Source organism: Urocitellus parryii, chromosome 11 (genome assembly GCF_045843805.1).
Source record: "Urocitellus parryii isolate mUroPar1 chromosome 11, mUroPar1.hap1, whole genome shotgun sequence".
NCBI lineage: Eukaryota > Metazoa > Chordata > Mammalia > Rodentia > Sciuridae > Urocitellus > Urocitellus parryii.
The window spans coordinates 34,813,832-34,834,994 of record NC_135541.1 but is presented as its reverse complement, the minus strand read 5'-3'; the positions used below and the strand labels follow the sequence as shown (position 1 = coordinate 34,834,994).

Genomic DNA, 21,163 nt, shown 5'->3' with positions numbered 1-21,163 from the left:
ATGTTCTCTGACATATTTTTCAAAAACAAACAGCCAGCCTCTCAGTAAGAGATTGAATTGTTCACATAGTACCATTTGCCCTTAAACTTTATAGCATTTATCCTAAAATTTTATGACTAATATCTTTTTTTCCTAGCAAACTATAAATAAGGGCCCAACTTAAATCTTGTTTTGTGTGAAGTATATATTCAATAAATATTAGTTCAAAGAAAGAAATAATACAATTTATATATAGAACATATAATTAAGGCAACTTTTAGAGAAATACCTTATACTTACTATTAGCAGCTGGAATACTGCATTATAATTATTTCTTTATTTATTAGGCAGAGGAGAATGAAGGGAGAAGAGAGGGTATGGAAGTAGAAAGGATAGTAGAATGAATCAGACATTATTACCCTATGTGCATAAATGATTATTTCTTTATGTTCTTCTCTTCAACTTCCCACACTAAGCATGTATATACACTGAATTGAGAGCTTAAAGTCTGGTACCTATCCCACTATTTTTATATCGCAGTCACAATTATGTAGTAGGTCTTCAAGTTGCATAGGGATATATTGGGTCTGTTGTGTATTTTTCCTTTTATTCTTCATACCAATTCTACATGTAATATGAAAAGTGGATATCTTTTTTTTATGAACACAGAAAACTAGGGCTTAGTAAGAGTTTGCTACTGTTTAACTTTTTATTTAGCATATACTATTTACTAGATGTGTTGGCAAAAATTATTGAATCCTTTCTGTAACTGTGAGATACATCAGGTTTATTTACCTATTTGAAGAGAAGAAAACTGAGGCTTAAGAAAGGTGAAGATGAAGTGATATACCTAACTGGAGTTGGTTTAAGCAAAAGGGAATATTTAATGACTACATGAAATTGGAAGCATAAGGGTGTAGATGGAAGGTGTGTTAGGACTCATAGAAACAGAACCTTTAGAATATGTATAAATGGGAAAAAATATTTTAAGGAATTTGTTCACATGATTGGGGAGCCCATAATTTAAAAATCTGTAGAGCAGGCCAGCAGGCTATAGACTCATAGTAGAGTTGATATTACAGCTTGAGTCTACAAAGGCAATCTGGAAACAGAATTCCCTCTTTCTTCAGGGACTTCTTTAAGGCCTTCATTTGATTGGATGAGGGCCACTTACATTATTGAGGATAATCTACTTTATTCTGATTTAATAGTTAACCTCACCTAAAAAGTACTTTCATAACAACATCTTGTCTATTGTTTGTCCATGTATCTGTATCTGGGTACTGTAGCTGAGCTAAGTTTGCTCATAAAGTTAACTATCGTAAGTGACAGGAACCAGGGCCTAAGCCTTGCCAAGACTTACTCACTCTCTAGCATCTGTAATTTATTATTAGTAATAATAGTAGCAGTAGTAGGTATCATATTGGCAATAGTACTTTTTAAATTTTAGTGTCAAGTAAAGACATCTTAGATAAAGATTCTGACAGTCTTGTCTTTGATCACAGACCCATTCTTAAATTAATTGCTATAATTATGAGGTAAGGTACTATGACTGGTTGAGTGTGGAGCAGGAACTAATCTCTGGTCAGTCCTTGCTCAAAGAGATAAAGTCTACAAAAAGGTGGCATCTTCTGTCTCTGTTTGAATCATCTGGACAGAAAAAATAGGTTAGAGAGAAAGAGAAACAGTTTCCAGAAGAAGGATTGCCAGACCCTAGAAGGGAGGTCCAGCCAGAACCAATGATTTAAGATTATCTGTGAGGGAGTCAGTATTTTAATTCTGGACTATTTTCCTTCAAATCCTATGCTTTGAAACTGTATAATGAGTTTGTAAGAGTAGAGAATAATTGGATTTTTTTTTATATTTAGACAAGATTTTAAGGCAGAGATTTTAGTGATAATATTACATTCTATAACTCTGTCAGATTGTTTTCTAATCATTAAGTACTTTTACATATTTAAAAACTTCTCCTGCAAATAAAGATATGAAAAATTGTGAGATATATATATATATTAAGAATTGTAATGCAGGGCTGAGGATGTGGCTCAAGCGGTAATGCGTTCGCCTGGCATGCGTGGGGCACTGGGTTCCATCCTCAGCACCACATAAAAAATAAAATAAAGATGTTGAGTCCACCGAAAATTGAAAAATAGATATTAAAAAATTCTCTCTCTTCTCTTTCTCTCTCTCTCAAAAAAAAAGTACTGTAATGCAAAAAAAAAAGTTCATGTATAATGGCATAAATTGACGTGAACATACTTTATATACAGAGATACAAAAAATTGTGCTCTATATGTGTAATAAGGATAGTAATGCATTCCACTGTTGTCATATATTTTTTAAAAATAATAAAATCAATTAAAAAAATTTCTCCTAGACTTAGGTTGTAATTCAGTGGTAGAGCACTTGTCTAGCATGTGTGAGGCATGGGGTTTGATACTCAGCACCATAAATAAATAAGTAAAATAAAGGTCCACTGACAACTAAAAAATTATTTAAAAATAAATAGATAAAAATAAAAAATTACTCCATCAACATTAAAGTTCTGAGTAGCTGGGCTTGGTGGCTAATGCATATAATTCCAGCATCTTTGGAGGCTAAGGCAGGAGGGTTACAAGTTCAAGGCCAAGCCTTGGTAATCTAGTGAGACCTGATCTCAGAATGAAAAATAAAAGAGGGTGGGGTGGGGTAGAGTTCTAAGTAATGTTGATATTTAGGCTGAAAGCCTTTTTTTTTCCCCTAAATTATATGACATTTTCTACATTTTACCTTCTAATCCTGATATGGTAGAGATATTAGTATCTACATATGGAAAAGAAGACTGGGGCTCTGAAAGGTTAAGTGATATAATCAGAGTCAATCTGTGTTTCACAGCAGAATCAAATTAGAATCTGTTCCCTGGGTTTTTTTCGTTGTTGCTGTTTGTTTGGTTGGTTTTTTTTTTTTTTGCTCATTTTGTTGCTCTCCATAAGACCCACATGTCTTCCTAATGTCTACATGAAAATAGCATCTTTTACTTTGCTGTAAAAGCTACTTAATAATAAGCATTTTGAGGGTTAAATGTGCCCCAAAAGAATTTTTGCAAATAGGGCTCAAGAGTGTAAAATATAGCTTAATGAGTTTTTATAGCTTTCTAGTTTTCAGGCTTCATTTTCTGGTTAGAAATGCTTATTTTCAGAATAGAGGACTAAACTATGTGTCTGGGAAGGACTTCGAAGGTGATTTAATTCTGTCTCTATGATAATATTGGAATAGCATCAAAGTTAAGACAGATGGCTCACTCCCTTCTCCTCCTAAACAGAGCCTGGGAAAATGGAAGTGAATCATATGGACTCAAGGTTTTTCAGCCTGTCTTTGTGAGCCACTTTTGACTACTTCATATTAGATCTATGCAGTTATCAACCTCAGGCTTCTGAAAGCCTAGCTTGGGCTTTGTTTTCTTTGATGATTCGGATTCCAGGGTGCATGGAATTAGATCTGTCAGTCTGAAACACTGGAAGCTCTGTCCCTGGTTCTACCTATAGCTTTGGTTCTTATGGATTTCTCAAGATGTGCAAGTATCTTGAATGTTAATAGGGGTAAAAAAATATATACCTGGGGACCCTGCATATAAAGATTGCCACTTCTCATTGTGGCACAGATCCTTGAAAAGAGAATTCAGTTTTTAAATTACTGGTGTTAAACAGAATGGTTTGTATTTAGGAGAATGTGCGTTGTTGTGGCCAAGCATCTTTCATGTATCTAAATGTATATTTAGATGTTTTTATTTGTCTGAAGTGAGAAGATAATTATAGAAGTTAAGAGCTATTGCATGACAATAGAATAATAATTTGACATCTGAAATTATAAGTTGTAAGAAAATTATTCAATTATCAGTGTGGTTTATGGGGCAAATTTTCAGTTTATTTCTGTATAGAAAGTGATATAATTGAACATTTAATTTTTACTTTTTTATTATTTTAAAAATATATATATGTGTATATATATATATATATATATATTTAGTTGTAGATGAACACAAAGTATCTTTATTTATTTTTATGAGGTGCTGAGGATCAAACCCCATGGCGCTTTACCACTGAGCTGTAGCCCCAATCCAGAACATTTAATTTTTAAAGTTTTCTCTTTAGCAATGTAAATGATAGTACTTGGTTTTGATTATAAAAGGAATTAATATGAGAATAGAATTTTGCTAGATTATTAAGTTCATTTTATCTCTGTAGTAAGAAGGTTCCCATATTTTATTTAGTTGGGAAAGATTTTCAGAATATGTTTGGAGACAGCATCACAGTTTGTTCCCTGCCCCATACACTTCAATTTATAAAGAGAAATTTGTACTCTTCAGGCTTCCTCCATGTTACACAAACATAAACCTTGTTTGCTGATTAGAGCTGAGAGTCCTTTGTGATGTTTTCTTTTTCACCAAGTGAGCTTTCTTCCTTTGCTCTGCTATTCTTCTGCCTGGCTACTTAAAGTCAGCTCACCGCCTTCTTGCAGCCCTGTTTTCCTGCATGTACACTTGATCTTCTGAGTAGACACTGTCAGTAACAGGATTTAACAGCAGAGCAGAAAGAACTGAAATGTGCACGTTCACATTTACATTGGTATGAATAGTGCTGATCTATGATATTGTGCAATATTTTCTATTTTTGTTATTATCTACTGTCTGAAATGGAGCTGAAGTGATGTTGACCTTGTGTGGAATGCCTCTGAGGATTAGAGGTGGGGGTGAGGGCTAGATTTTCATGTGACTTATTTCTGACATACTGCAGCAGGACTGAAACACTCATCTGCTCACATAAGGAGGAACGAAAAAAATTCCAAGATTGAGCTTGCAGAATTTGTGTGGTATTTTCAGAATTTTTTCCCTTGTGTTTTTCTGTTTTTCATTTTACCTAATTTGATAAGGTTTGGAGGTGGGAGATGGCCTTTGTATAATAAATAGATTAAGGGATAGAAGGAACAGGCTGCAATGATGATGATTCGCATGGTGAGGGACTGTTTAAAATCTCCAGGACATCATGACCCACATTGCGACCCGTCCGACAAACGGTTAGTGAGCTCCTTGGCCATGTCAAGTCTTTAAAAGTAACACTATACAAATACCTTTATTCATGTGTTTTTTTCTTCCATACAAATTTTAAAATCATCGTGCCTACATATTCAAATGATTTTTGTCTACATTTAAAAGTATCACCTGAAGAAGGTGAGAAATATAAATGAAGACTGTCCCTTAAATATCTCCTTAGTAGATTTTTTTTACCTTCCTTTATGCCAAAATTCAGTGAAGCCTGAGCCTACATTTGAGTTATGTCTGGAATGGAAACTGAAATATAGTAATGAGGCTTTGAGGAAAACTCTGCAGTACTAATCTGGAGAACTTCTTAAATCCTACCTTCCCCTTTCCATGTTGCCTTCCTTTACCCCTCACCCCACCCCAAAAATATATTGCTGCAGAGTTCTATAGGCTTTTTTTCTCATTTTGTAGAAAAGAAAGGAATGGGAGCTGTGTGTGGGGGTGGGGATGGTGGGGTGTTGATAAACATGGACAGTTAAATTTGTTACATTAAAGAAATAGCTTTATTTTGCAATTCTGAATCTAAGGTCACTTGAGATTCATCATAGGAACACGGCCTCTAACAAAACATGTAACAATTTATAGATGATACTTCAAAGTAAAAGTAGAGCCCAATATGTTTGATTTGAGAAGTGGAAGAGATAAATTCTACTGTGATTCTTATTTTATGAAGTATACATTATTTTATATATTAGATCAATTGAGTTTGTTAGGTTGTTTCAAAATAGCTTTTTAGAACAGATGTGATATTTGATTGAGCAGATTACCTGGTATTAACAATCTTCTCCATTTGTTCTGTGTTGTTGCATTCTAAAATTGATGCTCACTAGTGACTTAAGGGGAAATTAACACTTCGGCAAATGCCTTTTTCCTTAATATTGTTCACCAATTCTGTTAGCCATTTTCATTTCATTTGACAGTGATAATTAAGGGTTAAGCTTACAGAGCTGATGCAACTCCTCCTTTTCTTCAACAGCCATTTTCATTGGACAGTATTTCCATAGCAACAGTGAGATCAGTGGAACCTGAGTGTTTCATTGATTATTTTTCTCTTCTTCCTTTTTTAATCTATTCTCTTTTCACCACATTTTAGTGAGGAAGCAATTTTTTTTAAATAAACAGCTATATTGATTTCTATTCCATAAATAATTAAAAGAGGGTAGAAAAATCTGCCCTTCATTTAAAAATTGAATGTTTGACTATGTATTTAAAAAGCGATTCAGGATTAGGAGGATGGATAACCATACCAGCTGTAGCTGATGTTCTCAAATATTCTTGCATTGTTTGCTGGTCTTCTAGGGAAAAGAATAATGTGGAACAGGACCTTAAGGAAAAAGAAGATACTATTAAACAGAGGACAAGTGAGGTTCAGGTAGGTGAACTATAAAATTCACTATTCCACTTCTGATTTAGGAATATTTTTTAAATATATAAGGTCACTTACTATTTGATGGATATGGTATTAGGTTTAGGGAATATCTGATATTTGTATAATATAAATGTCTTTCTTTTGTAAAATGATTGTTCTTGCTTTGAATTCTGGCTTTTATTATAGTACAATGAGAAAGCAGAAATTTTCAGTGAAGATTTCTAGTTTTGAAAGTATTTTTTAATGATATTTACCTGCATAGTATATCATTAAAGGTAACTTTGAATGACTTTTGATATGAATATTATTATACCAACAAAATTAAATGAGTGAGATCATCATCTCATCATCATGAAAAACCAAATTGCTTTTCTCATGCATATGAAATTGTATTAACTAGGAGACCTACTATTTTCAAAGACTGTTTCTCGTAATTCTGCTTGGGTAGGAGATGATATAGAACAATTTAAAATAACATTTTATATGTTGCTTAGCAGCCAGCATATCTTAACTTTGGTGTAAAGAGATTTAATTCATTTTCACTAAGTTCCTTGTTAAGTAGTTTCATTTTACAAATAAAAAAGGTAGTAAAACCTGTTTATATTTGGGAAGTGATATAAAATGGGGTGTGTCAAACATTAAAAACATGGAAAATTGGGCAGTGTTTCATTTAGAGCAGTAAACAATTCATGTGGCCATGTTATTGGGGTACCATTTCCTGAATGCTACACTAGCACATACAGGAGGAGATGCCAGTAAGAGCCCATGGATGGGCTTTTCTTAGTGTGTTACTTGTATGTTGATTCCCTATTTATAATAATATTTCTAAATAGGCAAAAGCTCTAAATTGTTATTTTCATTGTTTTGTTTTGATGTGGTACGTTCATTAGGGGTTGTCTGTCAGGTAGATTATGCTAGGGTACAGAGAATGATTTACTGAAAGATTGAGGAAGAAGCCAGAGACATTTCTAGATAGTTGATTCTCTGATTGGGTGACTGCATTTATTCTATATACTGGAATTTTCCTAAAAGCAATGCCAAAGTTAAGATATCACCACCAGTATATTTCTCTTTCTGGTAGTGAGATTAGGTGTAGGAGTATCAGTTACTTGAATCATATTATTTTTGTGCAGTTTTTAAGTTTCTTAACAAATTCCAGAGTCATAACTTTAAGCAGTTATTACTGAAAATAGCTCTGAGAATGGAAGACAAAAATCTAAAAATATTTTCTTGGTCTGAAGAGATACAGTCTTTGATATCTTTGCCAGCTTCTAAATTTAGCCAGTTACTCTTTCAAAGTGCATAGGTTCTTGTGATAAACAATATTTTGTTACTTGAGTACATCCATCCATTGTTTTTTTTCCCTATTGCATCTTTTGAGCATGGGAATTTAAATAACCAGATTAGAAGAGCACTAAACTTCACATTGTTCCTTTCAGGCTCAATGGGTTATTCTTAAATATTTAATTCCTTATCATTATAGAAGTGATTTGCTTGTTCTTACTTAGTGGCAGTAGTAAGGTATATGTTTAACCTTAAGCTTTGTGAAATCCAAAATATGTGATTGACGCAGAAAATCCACATTGCTGAATTTTTCTGCGTAGGGTGCTATAAGTACAAGGAACATGATTAGCATAGACTGAGTAGTAATGGTTGAACATAAATTCCTTAGAAAGTAATGCTAGATTGGTCTGGGGCTATAGCTCAGTGATAGAGTGCTTGCCTAGCCCATGTGAGAGAGACTCTGGGTTTGATCCTCATCACCACATAAAAATAAATAAGTAGAATAAAGGTATTTAAAAAAAAATTTCAAGTCCTAGAAGATCCTTTGTAATGTGGACTTGATCTAAAAAAAAAAAAAGTATTAAAAAAGTATTGCTGGATTGATTAAAGCCTTGGGTTAGTAGATTCATTACTCATTTTATCCCAACAAAAGTATTTGTTTTTAATGGTAATGAGGCACTAGACTAAAAATGATAGTAATTGATATATATAAACACTTAGAACTCTACACTTTAATAATCATTTCCAATTTTCTGAAGCACAAGACAACTTGCCAAAAATGGTAATAAGTAGGTTTCATTATATTAATTCTGATGTTACCTGTTGATAATGAAGCATGGACTAGGAATAAAATGGGTAATTAAAATCTATAAGCAGTTTTACTCTCAATACTTCTTTTCTGACAAAAGTAATTTATTAGAGTTATTAATAGAAGCAGACTTTAAAAAGTATGCTTCACTGCTTCTTTCTGACCCCACTTTCTAATCAGAAAAAGAAAATTTGGCCTATCAATGAATTTGGATTAAGTTCAAACCTGAAGATTTTTTGCTTAATCCAAATTTGTTTTTCTGAGTATTCTTGCTTTTTTTTCCTTATTACTAAAGTCACAAATAATGAGTACCTGAGTTCACATTTTAAGCACAGAAACCAAATTTTCAAAATCAAAATTGATTTTTTTTTGTTGATTTGTTTATTGTGTTTTTTTTTTGTTGTTGTTGTTGTTGTTTTGTTTTGTTGGTACTAGGGATTAAACCCAGGACCTTTTGACTAATCAACAAATACCTAGGGATTCGCTCTTATTCAGTTTTTCATAAAGGTTTATAGCAACAAGTTGGAAACAAACTTGAATTTAGTTCCTGGTTCTACGACTTCCTAGGTTTGTGATCCTAAATAAATAATTTAATTATCCTATGCTTCTATTTTCTCTTCTGTACCAAACATTTCAGAGGTGGTACAACAATAAATGTTCTGTTTAGTTTTATTATTCTTTACCATACAGTCACCTCTGTACACGCACCTTTCTTCATCAACCTTTTTTTTTTTCTTACCTTCTAACTTCACATAGAACTCTCTGCACATAGGACTTGCCAATTTGTAGATACCCTCATTTGTCTTGGCTATTGCTGTCACTTTAGCTACCACCTATTTTTCTCTACTTTTATTTCTCTGTGTGACCATTTTTTTCCCTTCCTGTTTTTTCACCAACCCTGTATAATATGCTATTTACCTGTTTCCCTGTGCTTTATTTTTTCTCCTAAAACCAGCAATCTTAAGTAATCACTGCTTTCTTGGGTTATATGCTTCTAAATAACTTCCTACCTTTTTTTTTTTTTTTTTTTTTACTTCAATTGCCTTTGTGAGGATCAGATAGACAGACTGTGTGTGTGTGTGTGTGTGTGTGTGTGTGTGTGTGTGTATGTGTGTGTGTGTGTGTATCTTTCCCTCCTTAATGTCAGGTGCCAGTCCCACATCTTCAGTTAACCATTTTATATTTAGCATTTCAAAGTCAGTATATCTAAAATGAATCTATCTTACTGAAAAAAAATCTTCAGGTTCGAACTTTATTATTTTTATCAGTTCTCTTTTTCATTGCTGTCACCCTTTTCACCTATCATGTATAAATTCACAGTCAGATCATAAGTGCTCATTCTGACCTCTTTTTCCTTTCTTCCAAAACCAATTTTAGTACCATGACTCAGATATAAAAATCTTTATTATTGCCCACTACCACTGTTAATGATGAGAGATTGTCATATATCACCGATATATCTGAGGTAGAAGAAAAAATGAAATACAGACCCTCCTTCATACTAGTCATGTTTTGATCATCTGACTCTGAACTATATGCCATATATATTTCTCCTCATTATCTCTATTTATACCTTGTGTTGTTATACCCTGCTTATATAAATTAAACCGATGCCTTAAAGTTTAGCTCAAATTGTACCACTTCTCTTAAACTTTCTCTTCTCTTGCTCTTTAGTCTATATCAGTTTTTCCAGTATTTTCCCAAAGGAGTGTATATCTATTTTATGGCATATACTTTATGTTCCCTTATAGTGCTAGCTTGGTGTGTGTGTATATAGATTCCAGTATCCTACGTTATGAGTTCTTTGAGCTTAGGAATTGTGCCTTGTATCATCTCTTCTATATTTGGTAATATGTTATTAGATGGAGGTTAATGAATTGATTGATTGATTGATTGATTGATTTTGGTGCCAGGGATTGAACCAAGGGGCACTTTAATACTAAGATATATTCCCAGCCCTTTTTTGTTTTTTATTTTGAGACAGGATCTTGCTATGTTGCTTAGGCTATCCCTAAATTGCTGAGGCTGTCCTCGAACTTGTGATTCTCTGCCTCAGTCTCCTGAGTTATAAGCCTGCATCACTGTGCCTGGCTATATGGAAGTAAATTTAAGGAAGCAGTTCACAAAAAAAATGAATTAACTTTGATTTTGTGCATGAAACAGATAACAGGAAAAGACACACCCAGAAGCTACAGGCAGAGAGTATTGGAAGCATAGTAGGTGTCATTGAGTTCATAGTAACCTCATGTAAAAGAAGCTCCTAATTATTTGTACTTCATCAGTTAAGAGTAACTCTGAATAATTGCCCATATTGTTTTCATTTTAATTTTAATTCACTTAGTTGGTTTTTTTCTCAGAGGACAAGGGATGATTTATTTTAGTTAGAAATAAAATTAGATATATGAGCTCAACATTCTTTCCCTGGCGATAATGCTCTTTAGAATACACTGGGAAACAGATGATTAGGAAATAGAGGCAGTCTTGTTTGTGGGGTTTTCTAACACTCACCTCATTTAATAGGCTTCCTTTCTGTTCTTTGAATTGAACATCTTGCTCCACAGTTGATCACCTTTTTTATTTTAAGAATAATCCTGTAACTTCTGTTTTGAGTGTATATAATAATGTTCCTGATTATTTCTCATTTGGGATTAGTCTGTAAAGGTTTTTTTTTTTTTTAAGATAAATAACACTTTTTGTGAGATTACCAAAATTTCTCTTGTTATCTTTAATAATTCTTCTGATGTAGAGATATTACTATAAAAATGTGTCTGTATATATGCTTTGTTTTTTTTAAGCAAAACATATTGCCCTTTTGTTTATTTTCACACTGTATTTTGTAAGAAACAGTCAGAAACACATTCATTTTGTTAATATTTTATAGGTTGAATTCTTACTGGGGATTGAACCTAGAGGTGCTTAACCATTGAACCACATCCCTAGCACTTTTTTAAATTTAAAGATGGATGCAATATCTTTATTTGTTTTATTTACTTTTATGTGGTGCTGAGGATCAAACCCAGTGCCTCACATGTGTGAGGCAAACTCTCTGCCACTGAGCTATAACCCAAGCCCCGCCAGCACTTTTTTATATTTTATTTAGAGGCAGGATCTCATTGAGTTGTGTGGAGCCTCACTTTTGCTGAGGCTGGCTTTGAAATTGTGATCCTCCTACCTCAGCCTCCTGAGCTGCTGGGATTACAGGCATGTGCCACCAGGCCCGGCTTACAGGTTGAATTCTTAAGTTACTTCTTAGTTGTACATCCGACTTGGGTTACTAAAATTAATTATTTTATTCTTTGATATATCTAATATCACTTGATAGGGTGTGGAAGAAGGGAATGAATTTGTCATTTTCAGTAACCTGAGTGATTTCTAGTAAACAGGACATTTTTCTTAAGCCAAGATTTTCAGCTCAAATATCCTTCATTCATGAATGAAGACTCTTGAATATGACTGGCTTTGGTATTTTTCTAAAACAAACTTTGGCATTGTATTACATTAATCTTGTTAACTTCATCCTTGCCATTCTCTAATTGCTGTTATCCTCCTCCTTTTGTTGTTGATAGCTCTGGGAGGCAGGTAGAGCATGATCAAGGAAGATAAAGAAAAAGTATCTGCAAGTGTCTTCAGTAACTCACTTGAGGGGATGATATTTGAAAGTGCCGAGTTCATGCTTTGAACCAGGAGAGTTTTTTTCCCAAATGGCCACCTTAAGATTAAGAGAAAATTATCCAGGTTTGATAGAAGGTACTTTTTGCCAGAACCTGCCACTCTTCTAGTTGAGATGTGGCAGAAATGGGTGAGGGGGACATGCATCAGTTTCCTTTATTTAGTTTCAGGATAAGCAAAATAAGAGTCAGTATATCTAGATGTACTGATAACGATATGGAAATTGCATTACAATGGTGGTCACAAATTTGCAAGTACAAATAATTAGGAGCTTCTTTTACATGAGGTTACTATGAACAGTATGAAAAAGTCTGACTCAATGATACCTACTATGCTTCCAATTTACTGTAAGAATGTGTCTGTATATATGCTTTGCTTGTATTGCCCTTTTGTTTATTTTCACACTGTATTTCGTAAGAAACAGACAAACACATTCATTTTGTTAATATTTTATAGGTTGAACTCTTACTGGGGATTGAACCCATGGGTGCTTAACCATTGAGCATTAATGAAATTAAAGTGAAATTTGATTCTTAATTCCTGTTAGCATATATATTTGCAACTGTTCATTTTTACTTTTTTCAGTTTAATAACTTTAAATCTACTTACTGAACATGAAGATCTTCTTGTTTATGTTAGAATTTTTGTAGAAGGTATTTTTCATTTTAGAAATAGACATGAAGAGGTACGGATTTTAATTAATTTTAATGTGGACATGTATCATGTATCCAGCTCTAAATATTCGTGAGGTGTTTTCTCAGTAACCTTTTCCTTAAGGCCTGTACTTCCATGTTGCCTTGTAGATTCTTACTGCAGCTAAGAGATGAGAAAAGGCAATAAGGTGGGGAAATTTGAGCGATTGTGTTTGCTCTTTAGAAGAGAAAGTACAGGAATGAGTAAATATTATACTGGTTTGTTCATACCCTTTTATGTACTTCTGAGGTTATTATATTTAAATGGATCACCAAAAATGCTATTTTTAAAAATGTGATTCAGTTTTTTTTAAAGGAAACCAGCCTAATCCTATTATTGGTAATTATTGCATGAAAATTTAGTCACATCAGAAATTTTTATATTGGTCTGAAACCATCAGAAAAATAGCAAACTTGATATTTTCTGATAATATCATGGGAGCAGAGTAAATTTGTAAAATACAGAAAATTATAAGGAAGAAAAAAGAGAGCCTTTTTATAGAGAACCATCATTAACATTTTTAAAATATTCTTTTTAGTTGTAGATGAAAATAATACCTTTATTTATTTATTTTAATGTGGTGCTGAGGTTCAAACCCAGTATCTCACATTGCTAGGCAAGCATTCTATCACTGAGCTACAACCCCAGCCCCCATTGTTAACATTTTGCTATATTTTCTAAGTAGACATAAATGGCTTTATATTTATTAACATACTATATATACCTTTCTGTTCAGCTTTTAAAAGTTATTACTGTATCCTAGACGTTTTCTTATACCTTATGGTCCTTTTTTTTTTTTTTTTTTTAGTTATACATGGGCACAATATCTTTATTTTGTTTATTTATTCTTATGTGGTGCTAAGGCTAGAACCCAGGTCTCACACTTGCGAGACGAGCACTCTACCACTGAGCCACAACCTTAGCCCCCCTTATGACCCTTTTAAGATCCATTGTATTGGGGTTGAGGTTGTGGCTCAGTGATAGAGCACTTGCCTAACATGTCTGAGATGCTGGGTTCAATCCTCAGCACCACATAAAAATAAAATAAATAGGGCTGAGGATATAGCTCAGGGTGTGTGTGTATACACACACATATATATTTCATATATATATATGTGTATATATATATACATATATATATACACATATATATATATGAAAATATTATGTCCTCTACAACCAAAAACAAATTTTAAAAAAACAGATCCATTTTATTTTTTTTCCATTGGATTTGCAATAAAAGAAACCAAAATTACATGTAATCATAAAAACTAGATATTATTAGAGATGTGAAGTCCTAGATTTTTAATTGGGAATGAGGCAGAATGGGAAATTAGACTAGAATACTTTCTGGTGGGGATAGATAAATAGTTTTACTATTCCCACCTCTAACTTTTTTTTTTCTTTTTGTGTGTGCACTGTTTTTGGAGTTACTGCAATGTCCACTCAATGCATGGAGTGGATGGAGCAAGCACCTATTCTATCTCCTATTTCCGAAAATATATTTAATATATTTAATGTATTGTCTGGGATAGAAGATGTATCAGATATTAAACCTGTAGGAACAGATACTACACTGGACCTTAGCAAAAAGCTGAAAGGTGATCTGAATAGCTTTAATTAAAGGGAAAGAGAAAAATCTTTTTCCTCCAGGAACTGAAAAAATTCTTTGGGGTCAGTATATTACTACATATAAACTATGTGAATATTTTATAAACAAAGTAAGGAATGTTATAATGGGTTATGTATCCAAAATAATAAAATTACTTTAGTTGATGGTTTAAAAATATTGTATAACTAAATTATAAAAAATTTTCAAACCATGTAGTTTTTCAGGCTACAGTTGGCCCTCTGTCCATAAGTTCCACATTTAGCAATTAAGCCAACCACAGATTGAAATTGAAGTATTTAAAAAAGTTGTATGTGTACTGAACATGTACAGACATTTTTTTCTTGTCATTATTTCCCTAATCAATACTGTAAAACAACTGTGGACTTGATATTTACGCGTTACAATCATACCTCAGCGATAAGGTGGTTTCAATTATAGTCCACCACAATAAAGTGAATATCACTATCAAGTGAGTCACTTGAACTTTTTGGTTTCCCAGTGCATATAAAAGTTGTGTTTATACTATACTATTTAATCTATGGGATATGCAATAGCACTATATCTACAAAACATTTTAAAAATATTGGTAAAAATGCTCACTATCTTCTGAGTCTTCAGCAAGTCATAATCTTTTTGCTGGTGGAGGATCTTGCCTTGATTTTGATGATGGCTTACTAATCAGGGTGGTGGTACCTTAAGGTTGGCATGGCCATGGCAGTTTCATAAAACAGTAATGAAGTTTGCTGCATGGATTAATTCTTCCTTTCATGAAAGATTTCTTGGTAGCATATGACGCTGTTTGAGAGCATTTTACCCATAGAACTTCTTTCAAAATTAGAGTCAGGGGGCTGGGATTATGGTTCAGCGGTAGAGCGCTCGCCTAGCACAGGCGGGACCCGGGTTCAGTCCTCAGCACCACATAAAAATAAAGGCATTGTGTTGTGTCCATGTACACCTAAAAAAATAAATACATATAAAAAATTAGAGTTGGGGGCTGGGATTGTAAATCAGTGGTAGAGTGCTTACCTGGCACATGCAAGGCATAGGGTTCAATCCTTAGCACCACATAAAAATAAATAACTAAAATAAAGTATTGTGTCCAACTACAACTAAAAAAATTTTTTTTGTTAAAACTTGGGGTCAGTCCTCTCAAACCTGCTTTGTCAACTAAGTTCATGTAATATTCCAAGTCCTTTATTATCATTTTAGCATTTTTTTAAAGAGAATTTTTTAATATTTATTTTTTAGTTTTTGGCGGACACAACGTCTTTGTTTGTATGTGATGCTGAGGATCGAACCTGGGCCGCATGCATGCCAGGCGAGCGCGCTACCGCCTGAGCCACATCCCCAGCCCCTCATTTCAGCATTGATCATAGCTTTTTTGCCAGGAGAGGAAAACACTTTTTTTTTTTTTTTGGCTTATCCTTAAGAACATTAAATTTTATCATGTGGGGTTGGGGTTGTGGCTCAGCAGTAGAGCACTCACCTAGCACTAAAAATAAATAAATAAAATAAATGAATTGTTTCCAACTACAACTAAAAAAATATTTCAAAATATTTTATCATGTGATTATGGCAATTCAGTCACATCTTCAGACTCCCCTTATAATTCTAGCTCTTTTGTGCTTTCTACCACATCTGTAGTTACTTCTTCCACTGCTTTCATCTACCTCAATAAAATTAAAAGGGCTGAAGGGATGTAACTCAGTGGTAAAGCACCACTGGGTTCAATCCCAGTATTTAAAAAAAAACCAAAAAAACGAAAAACAAGATTGTCAGTTCTTTTGGTTCTTTAATCACTCACCCACATCCTCAACCCTTTTTGTTTTTGATTTTTGAGACTGGTTCTAAGTTGCTGAGGCTGATCTCTAACTTGCAATCCTCCTGCCTCAGCCTTTGGAGTTGTTGGGATTTGTAGGCATGTGCCACCACACCCCGTAAGAATTAACATCTTTAAAGTTGGGTGCAGTGGCACATACCTGTAATTCCAGCTGCTTAGCAGGCTGAGGCAGGAGGACAGTGAGTTCAAAGCCAGCTTTGGCAATTTTAGTGAGGCCCTAAGCAACTCAGCAATATTTTGTCTGTCTCTAAATAAAATATTAAAAAGGGCTGGGGATGTGGCTCAGTGGTTAAGTGCCCCTGGGTTCAATTCCTGGTACCAAAAAAAAAAAAAAAGAATTAGATCTCTGATTATTCACTAAATCCTTATGGAGTACAGCAGTGAATAACACAAATATTCCTGCTTGCTTATATTTGTGTGGGAGATAGACCAAAAATAAGATAATAATTGTATACTATTATTCACAAAAATATTATAGCCCAAACTAGAAACAGTAAATGTCTGTCAGCTGCAATATCCATCATATGATGGAATACTACTCAGCAATAAAAAGGGAAACAACAAATAAGCTCCTTATACATGCAACAACACATGAATCTATAAAATGTTATACTGAATATAACAAGCCAGATATAGTAGGTTGCATATATGATTTTATTTATGTGAAATTTCTATAAAATGCAAAACTGTAGCAACAAAAGGCAAATTATTAATTGCCTGGAACACGAGGTGGAAGTGGAGATTAACTGCAAAGTGTCTAAAGATGAACTTTTGGAGTGATGAATTATTCTAAAGGTGAATTATGATTGTTGCGCAGGTATATAAATTTATTACACTTACTGAAGTGTACACTTAAAATATACAAATTTTATGTTATATAAACTGTTTTAAAGCTGTCTAAAATAATTATATGCCAAGGTTGAAAACGGTATGTTAAAATGAAAGAAGCCAGGGCCAGGTGCAGGGGCGCATGCCTGTAATCCCAGTGACTCAGGAGGCTGAGGTAGGATGATCGCAAGTTCAAGACAGCAAATTAGTGAGTCTCTGTCTATATAGAACCTAGACTATAACAGCATTGACACTGGAACTGAGAGGCCCTGGGTTTCACCCATCCACACCAGGCAGTGGACAGTGAGCTGAAAAACTGGACAACAAATGTCACCCACAGCCACAGCCCTTTTTAAATTTTGAGGGTCTAGCTCATTTCCCCAGACTGGTCTCAAGCTTGCAATCCTCCTGCCTTAGCTTCCAAGGAGTTTGGATTACAAGTGTGGACACCACCCCAGCTATGTTTCAATTTTTTAGGAAATATTTTTAATTTTAGTAGACATATAGTAATTGTACATGTTATTAAGATACAGTGTGACATTTCAAATACCTTTATACAATGTAAAATGGCCAGGTCAGGGAGTTGACTTATCACCTCAGACATGTCATTTTATTATGGTAGAACATTTAAAATCCTAATAGCTATTTAGAAATATTTAATGATAGTTGTCAACTATAGTTAGCAATAGAACAAAAAAGTAATTCCTCTTATGCAGTTGCACCTCATTGTCTATTTTCTCACTTGCTTTCCTTCCCCAGGTCTTCCCAGGCTATGGTAATCATTATTCTAGTCTCTACTGTGCAACCACCTTTCTCACTTCCACATACAAGCCTCAGAGTGTATGATATTTAGCATAGGTTTTTAATAGTGGTTGATGTGCTGAAAATACACAGAAAGGTAGCATGAATGGAAGCAGAGTTATCAGCTGGAAGGCAGCTATCCAGAAGAAAGATAAAAGTGGCTTGCCAAATTGGCATGAGGCCGGTGGAGTGTGGGGGACAAGAAAAAAAACAATCCCATTTATTTGAAGGAAGTAGCAACAGGATTTGCTGATGTATTGGAGATGAGAAGTGAGAGAAGAAGATGCCATATTTTCTTGACTAGAAAAACTGAGATGTGGGAAGATTGAAATTAAAGAAGATTTTGGGGAAAGTGCCAGGAGATCTATTTTCAACATGTTAGAGAAGCCCATAGCTGCCCGGGGCCAGCTTTTTTGTTTTGTTTTGTTTTCAATTTTATTTTGTTTTTGCAGTCCTGAGGATCAAACCCAGAGTCTCACATATGCTACCACTGAACTACATCCCCAATCCTGAAGGATAGATTTGAGTAAGCATATTGGATATCTAAATCTGGAATTTAGGGAAGGAGTTCTCAAGTAAAGATTGTATATAAAGCTAGGAGTGGAGGTGCATGCCTGTAATCCCAGGGACTGGGGAGACTGAGACAGGAAGATAACAAGTTCAATACCAACCTCAGCAACTTAGTGAGGCCCTAAGGACTTAATGAGACTCTATCTCAAAACTAAAAAAAAGAGAACTGGAGATGTTGCTCAGTGGTTAAGCATCCCAGGTGCAATCCCTGGTATGGTGGTGGAGGAGGTTGTCTTCCAAAACAATAAGAGTTTTTTTCTCCTAAACTGGATTTGTTTATTTATTTTTAAAGATATATATATATGTTTAGAGATGGACACAATATCTTTTTAATTTTATTTATTTATTTTTATGTGGTGCTGAGGATAGAACCTAGTACCTCACAAGTGCGAGGCAAGTGCTCTACCTCTACCAAGAGCTATAAACCCAGCCCCTCCTAAGTTGGATTTAAAAATTAACTTAAACTTTCCCTGCCCCCAAAGAGAATAATATATTAATTTTCTTATATTTCAGGATCTTCAAGATGAAGTTCAAAGGGAAAATGTTAATCTACAAAAACTACAGGCTCAAAAGCAGCAAGTACAGGAACTCCTTGATGAACTGGATGAGCAGAAAGCACAGTTGGAGGAGCAACTCAAGGAAGTCAGAAAGAAATGTGCTGAGGAGGCCCAGCTGGTAATGTCTGGCTACTTATTGCTGCCTACATCTGTACCTGAGTTGTTTTTCCTGGCTTAAAATGAAAATATTCTCTACTTTTGTTATTATTCTCATTAAGTGGCAATCTCATCAACAGTTGGCATATGAGGGAAATGGAGTAAGGTTCCTCAGAAATTACAGGCTCTCTTTAGTGGAAATAGAAGAACACTGTTGTAGAAGACAAAGTTTTTCCAGATAGTTTGGAAGTAAAATATCTATACCTTCAACTCTCCTCTATACTTTCCCCAATTACCCTTTTCTGCCAAAACCATACATCAAAAACCACCAAAATAGTAAACATTATTAACATTTTAATGACAGCTCTTTTTTAATTCCCCTTTCTTCTTATTCATCTCCATATTATAGATCTCTTCTCTAAAAGCAGAAATAACTAATCAGGAATCACAGATCTCCACTTATGAAGAAGAATTGGCCAAAGCTAGAGAAGAGCTAAGTCGCCTGCAACAAGAAACAGCAGAATTGGAGGAGAGTGTGGAGTCAGGGAAGGCTCAGCTGGAACCTCTTCAACAGCACCTACAAGATTCACAGCAGGAGATCAGTTCAGTAAGTCTTTGTAAAGCAATAAATAAGCCCAATTGGACTGTCATCTGACCTCTTAGTCAACTTTTGATCTTTCTCCCCTGTCTACTTTATTATTTATTTTTTGGTTATTTATCTAAATAGGTTTCTTGTCGTCAGTTACACATTAAAATTATATATCCTGTACATCTCATGCTCATTGGAGCAGTGGGTAAGAGTGTGGGCTTTGCATTGAGATGGGCTAGGTTTTTAAGGGCATAACAGATCAGTGACTTACAGTAAATTTAGAGTTGTAAAAATGTAATAATTCTATTTTAGAACATTTCCATCTCTCTCAAAAGATCCCTCATACTTATGTTTAGTCAGTCTCCATTCCTACCCTCAGGTAACAATTAATCTGCTTCTTGCCTCTATAAATTTGTTTTATTGTATATAAATTTTATCTCAAATGGTTTTCTTTAATTAAAAAAAACACAAGGAAAAATATTTTAAAGAATATTCATTCATCTAGTAGCATTCCCAGTAGGATAACTATTTTGGGTTATTCATTTATTGAGGACCAACCTACACTGGGACCAGAACTGCCACTAACTAGATGAATCACCTTGGGATCAGATTCTTTGTCTTTAAAATTGGAGAATTAATAAAACACCAACTTCTGAGGGCTAATGTAAGGATTAATGAGGCAAAAACCCGTGAGATATTTTAGTATAGTGTTTGGAACATACATGCTCAGCAAGTGTTGCTTACTTTTATAAGTAATAACCTAGTGTCTTATTGTTCTAATTTTGAAATCGGTTTTTCTGTTTGGGAAAAACTTTTATTTTTTTAAATTAGAAAATTGTTTCTTCTATAAATAAATTTGGGATTTTATGGTTGGTCCCATGTATAAATTCTTTGCTTTTTCATTTCTAGCCTTTACTACATGGAGAATTAACATTTTAGTTATCATGATAGTAAGATGGTTGGTTACATAAGAACATAGAATTCATGTCATTTCCTTCTTTCAATTTGAACTTGAATAAGCTGAGGCCAAGGAAATTATGCTTTTATCTTTAAAGGAGCCACATTCATCCAGGTCTTCTAAAACCCCTTTCAGTATTCTTAATTATTATATATAATGAATTCCTCCTTTCTCTGGTCCCTCTTATCTGGAAGGTGAGCTTTTGGTGGACTTTGTTATAATAATGGTTAAGATTTTTTCCTGCACATTTATTTATATGTTGATCTCTTCTAGTAGATTTTTCTTTCTGTTCTAGGAGCTTACACAGTTTTTTGGTTTTGTTTTTTTTTTTTAATCTGTCGCTTAGCACAGTTCTTATTTCAGTGTAGGTCCTCAGTAAGAAGATAACCCAAAATAGTTTCCCTGGTTGGTAATGCTACCAGAAGAATGGATA

The 21,163-nt window shown here is 34.1% G+C and overlaps 1 protein-coding gene and 1 non-coding gene across 6 annotated transcripts in view; one reads left to right on the top strand and one right to left on the bottom strand.

Moving 5' to 3' along the window:
- The window catches only part of Eps15 (epidermal growth factor receptor pathway substrate 15), a 126,602-nt gene that overhangs the window by 68,877 nt on the left and 36,562 nt on the right, over nt 1-21,163 (top strand). For all 5 annotated transcript variants that reach the window (XM_077803672.1, XM_077803671.1, XM_077803670.1 and 2 more), the window contains 3 exons: nt 6,356-6,428; nt 19,044-19,205; nt 19,593-19,790. In XM_077803672.1, coding sequence (XP_077659798.1) covers nt 6,356-6,428; nt 19,044-19,205; nt 19,593-19,790 — 433 coding nt within the window. The remainder of the gene's footprint in view (nt 1-6,355; nt 6,429-19,043; nt 19,206-19,592; nt 19,791-21,163) is intronic.
- Nucleotides 14,288-14,485, bottom strand: LOC113178392 (U2 spliceosomal RNA). Its single transcript, XR_003300198.1, has one exon. It is a non-coding gene; the product is annotated as a U2 spliceosomal RNA (small nuclear RNA).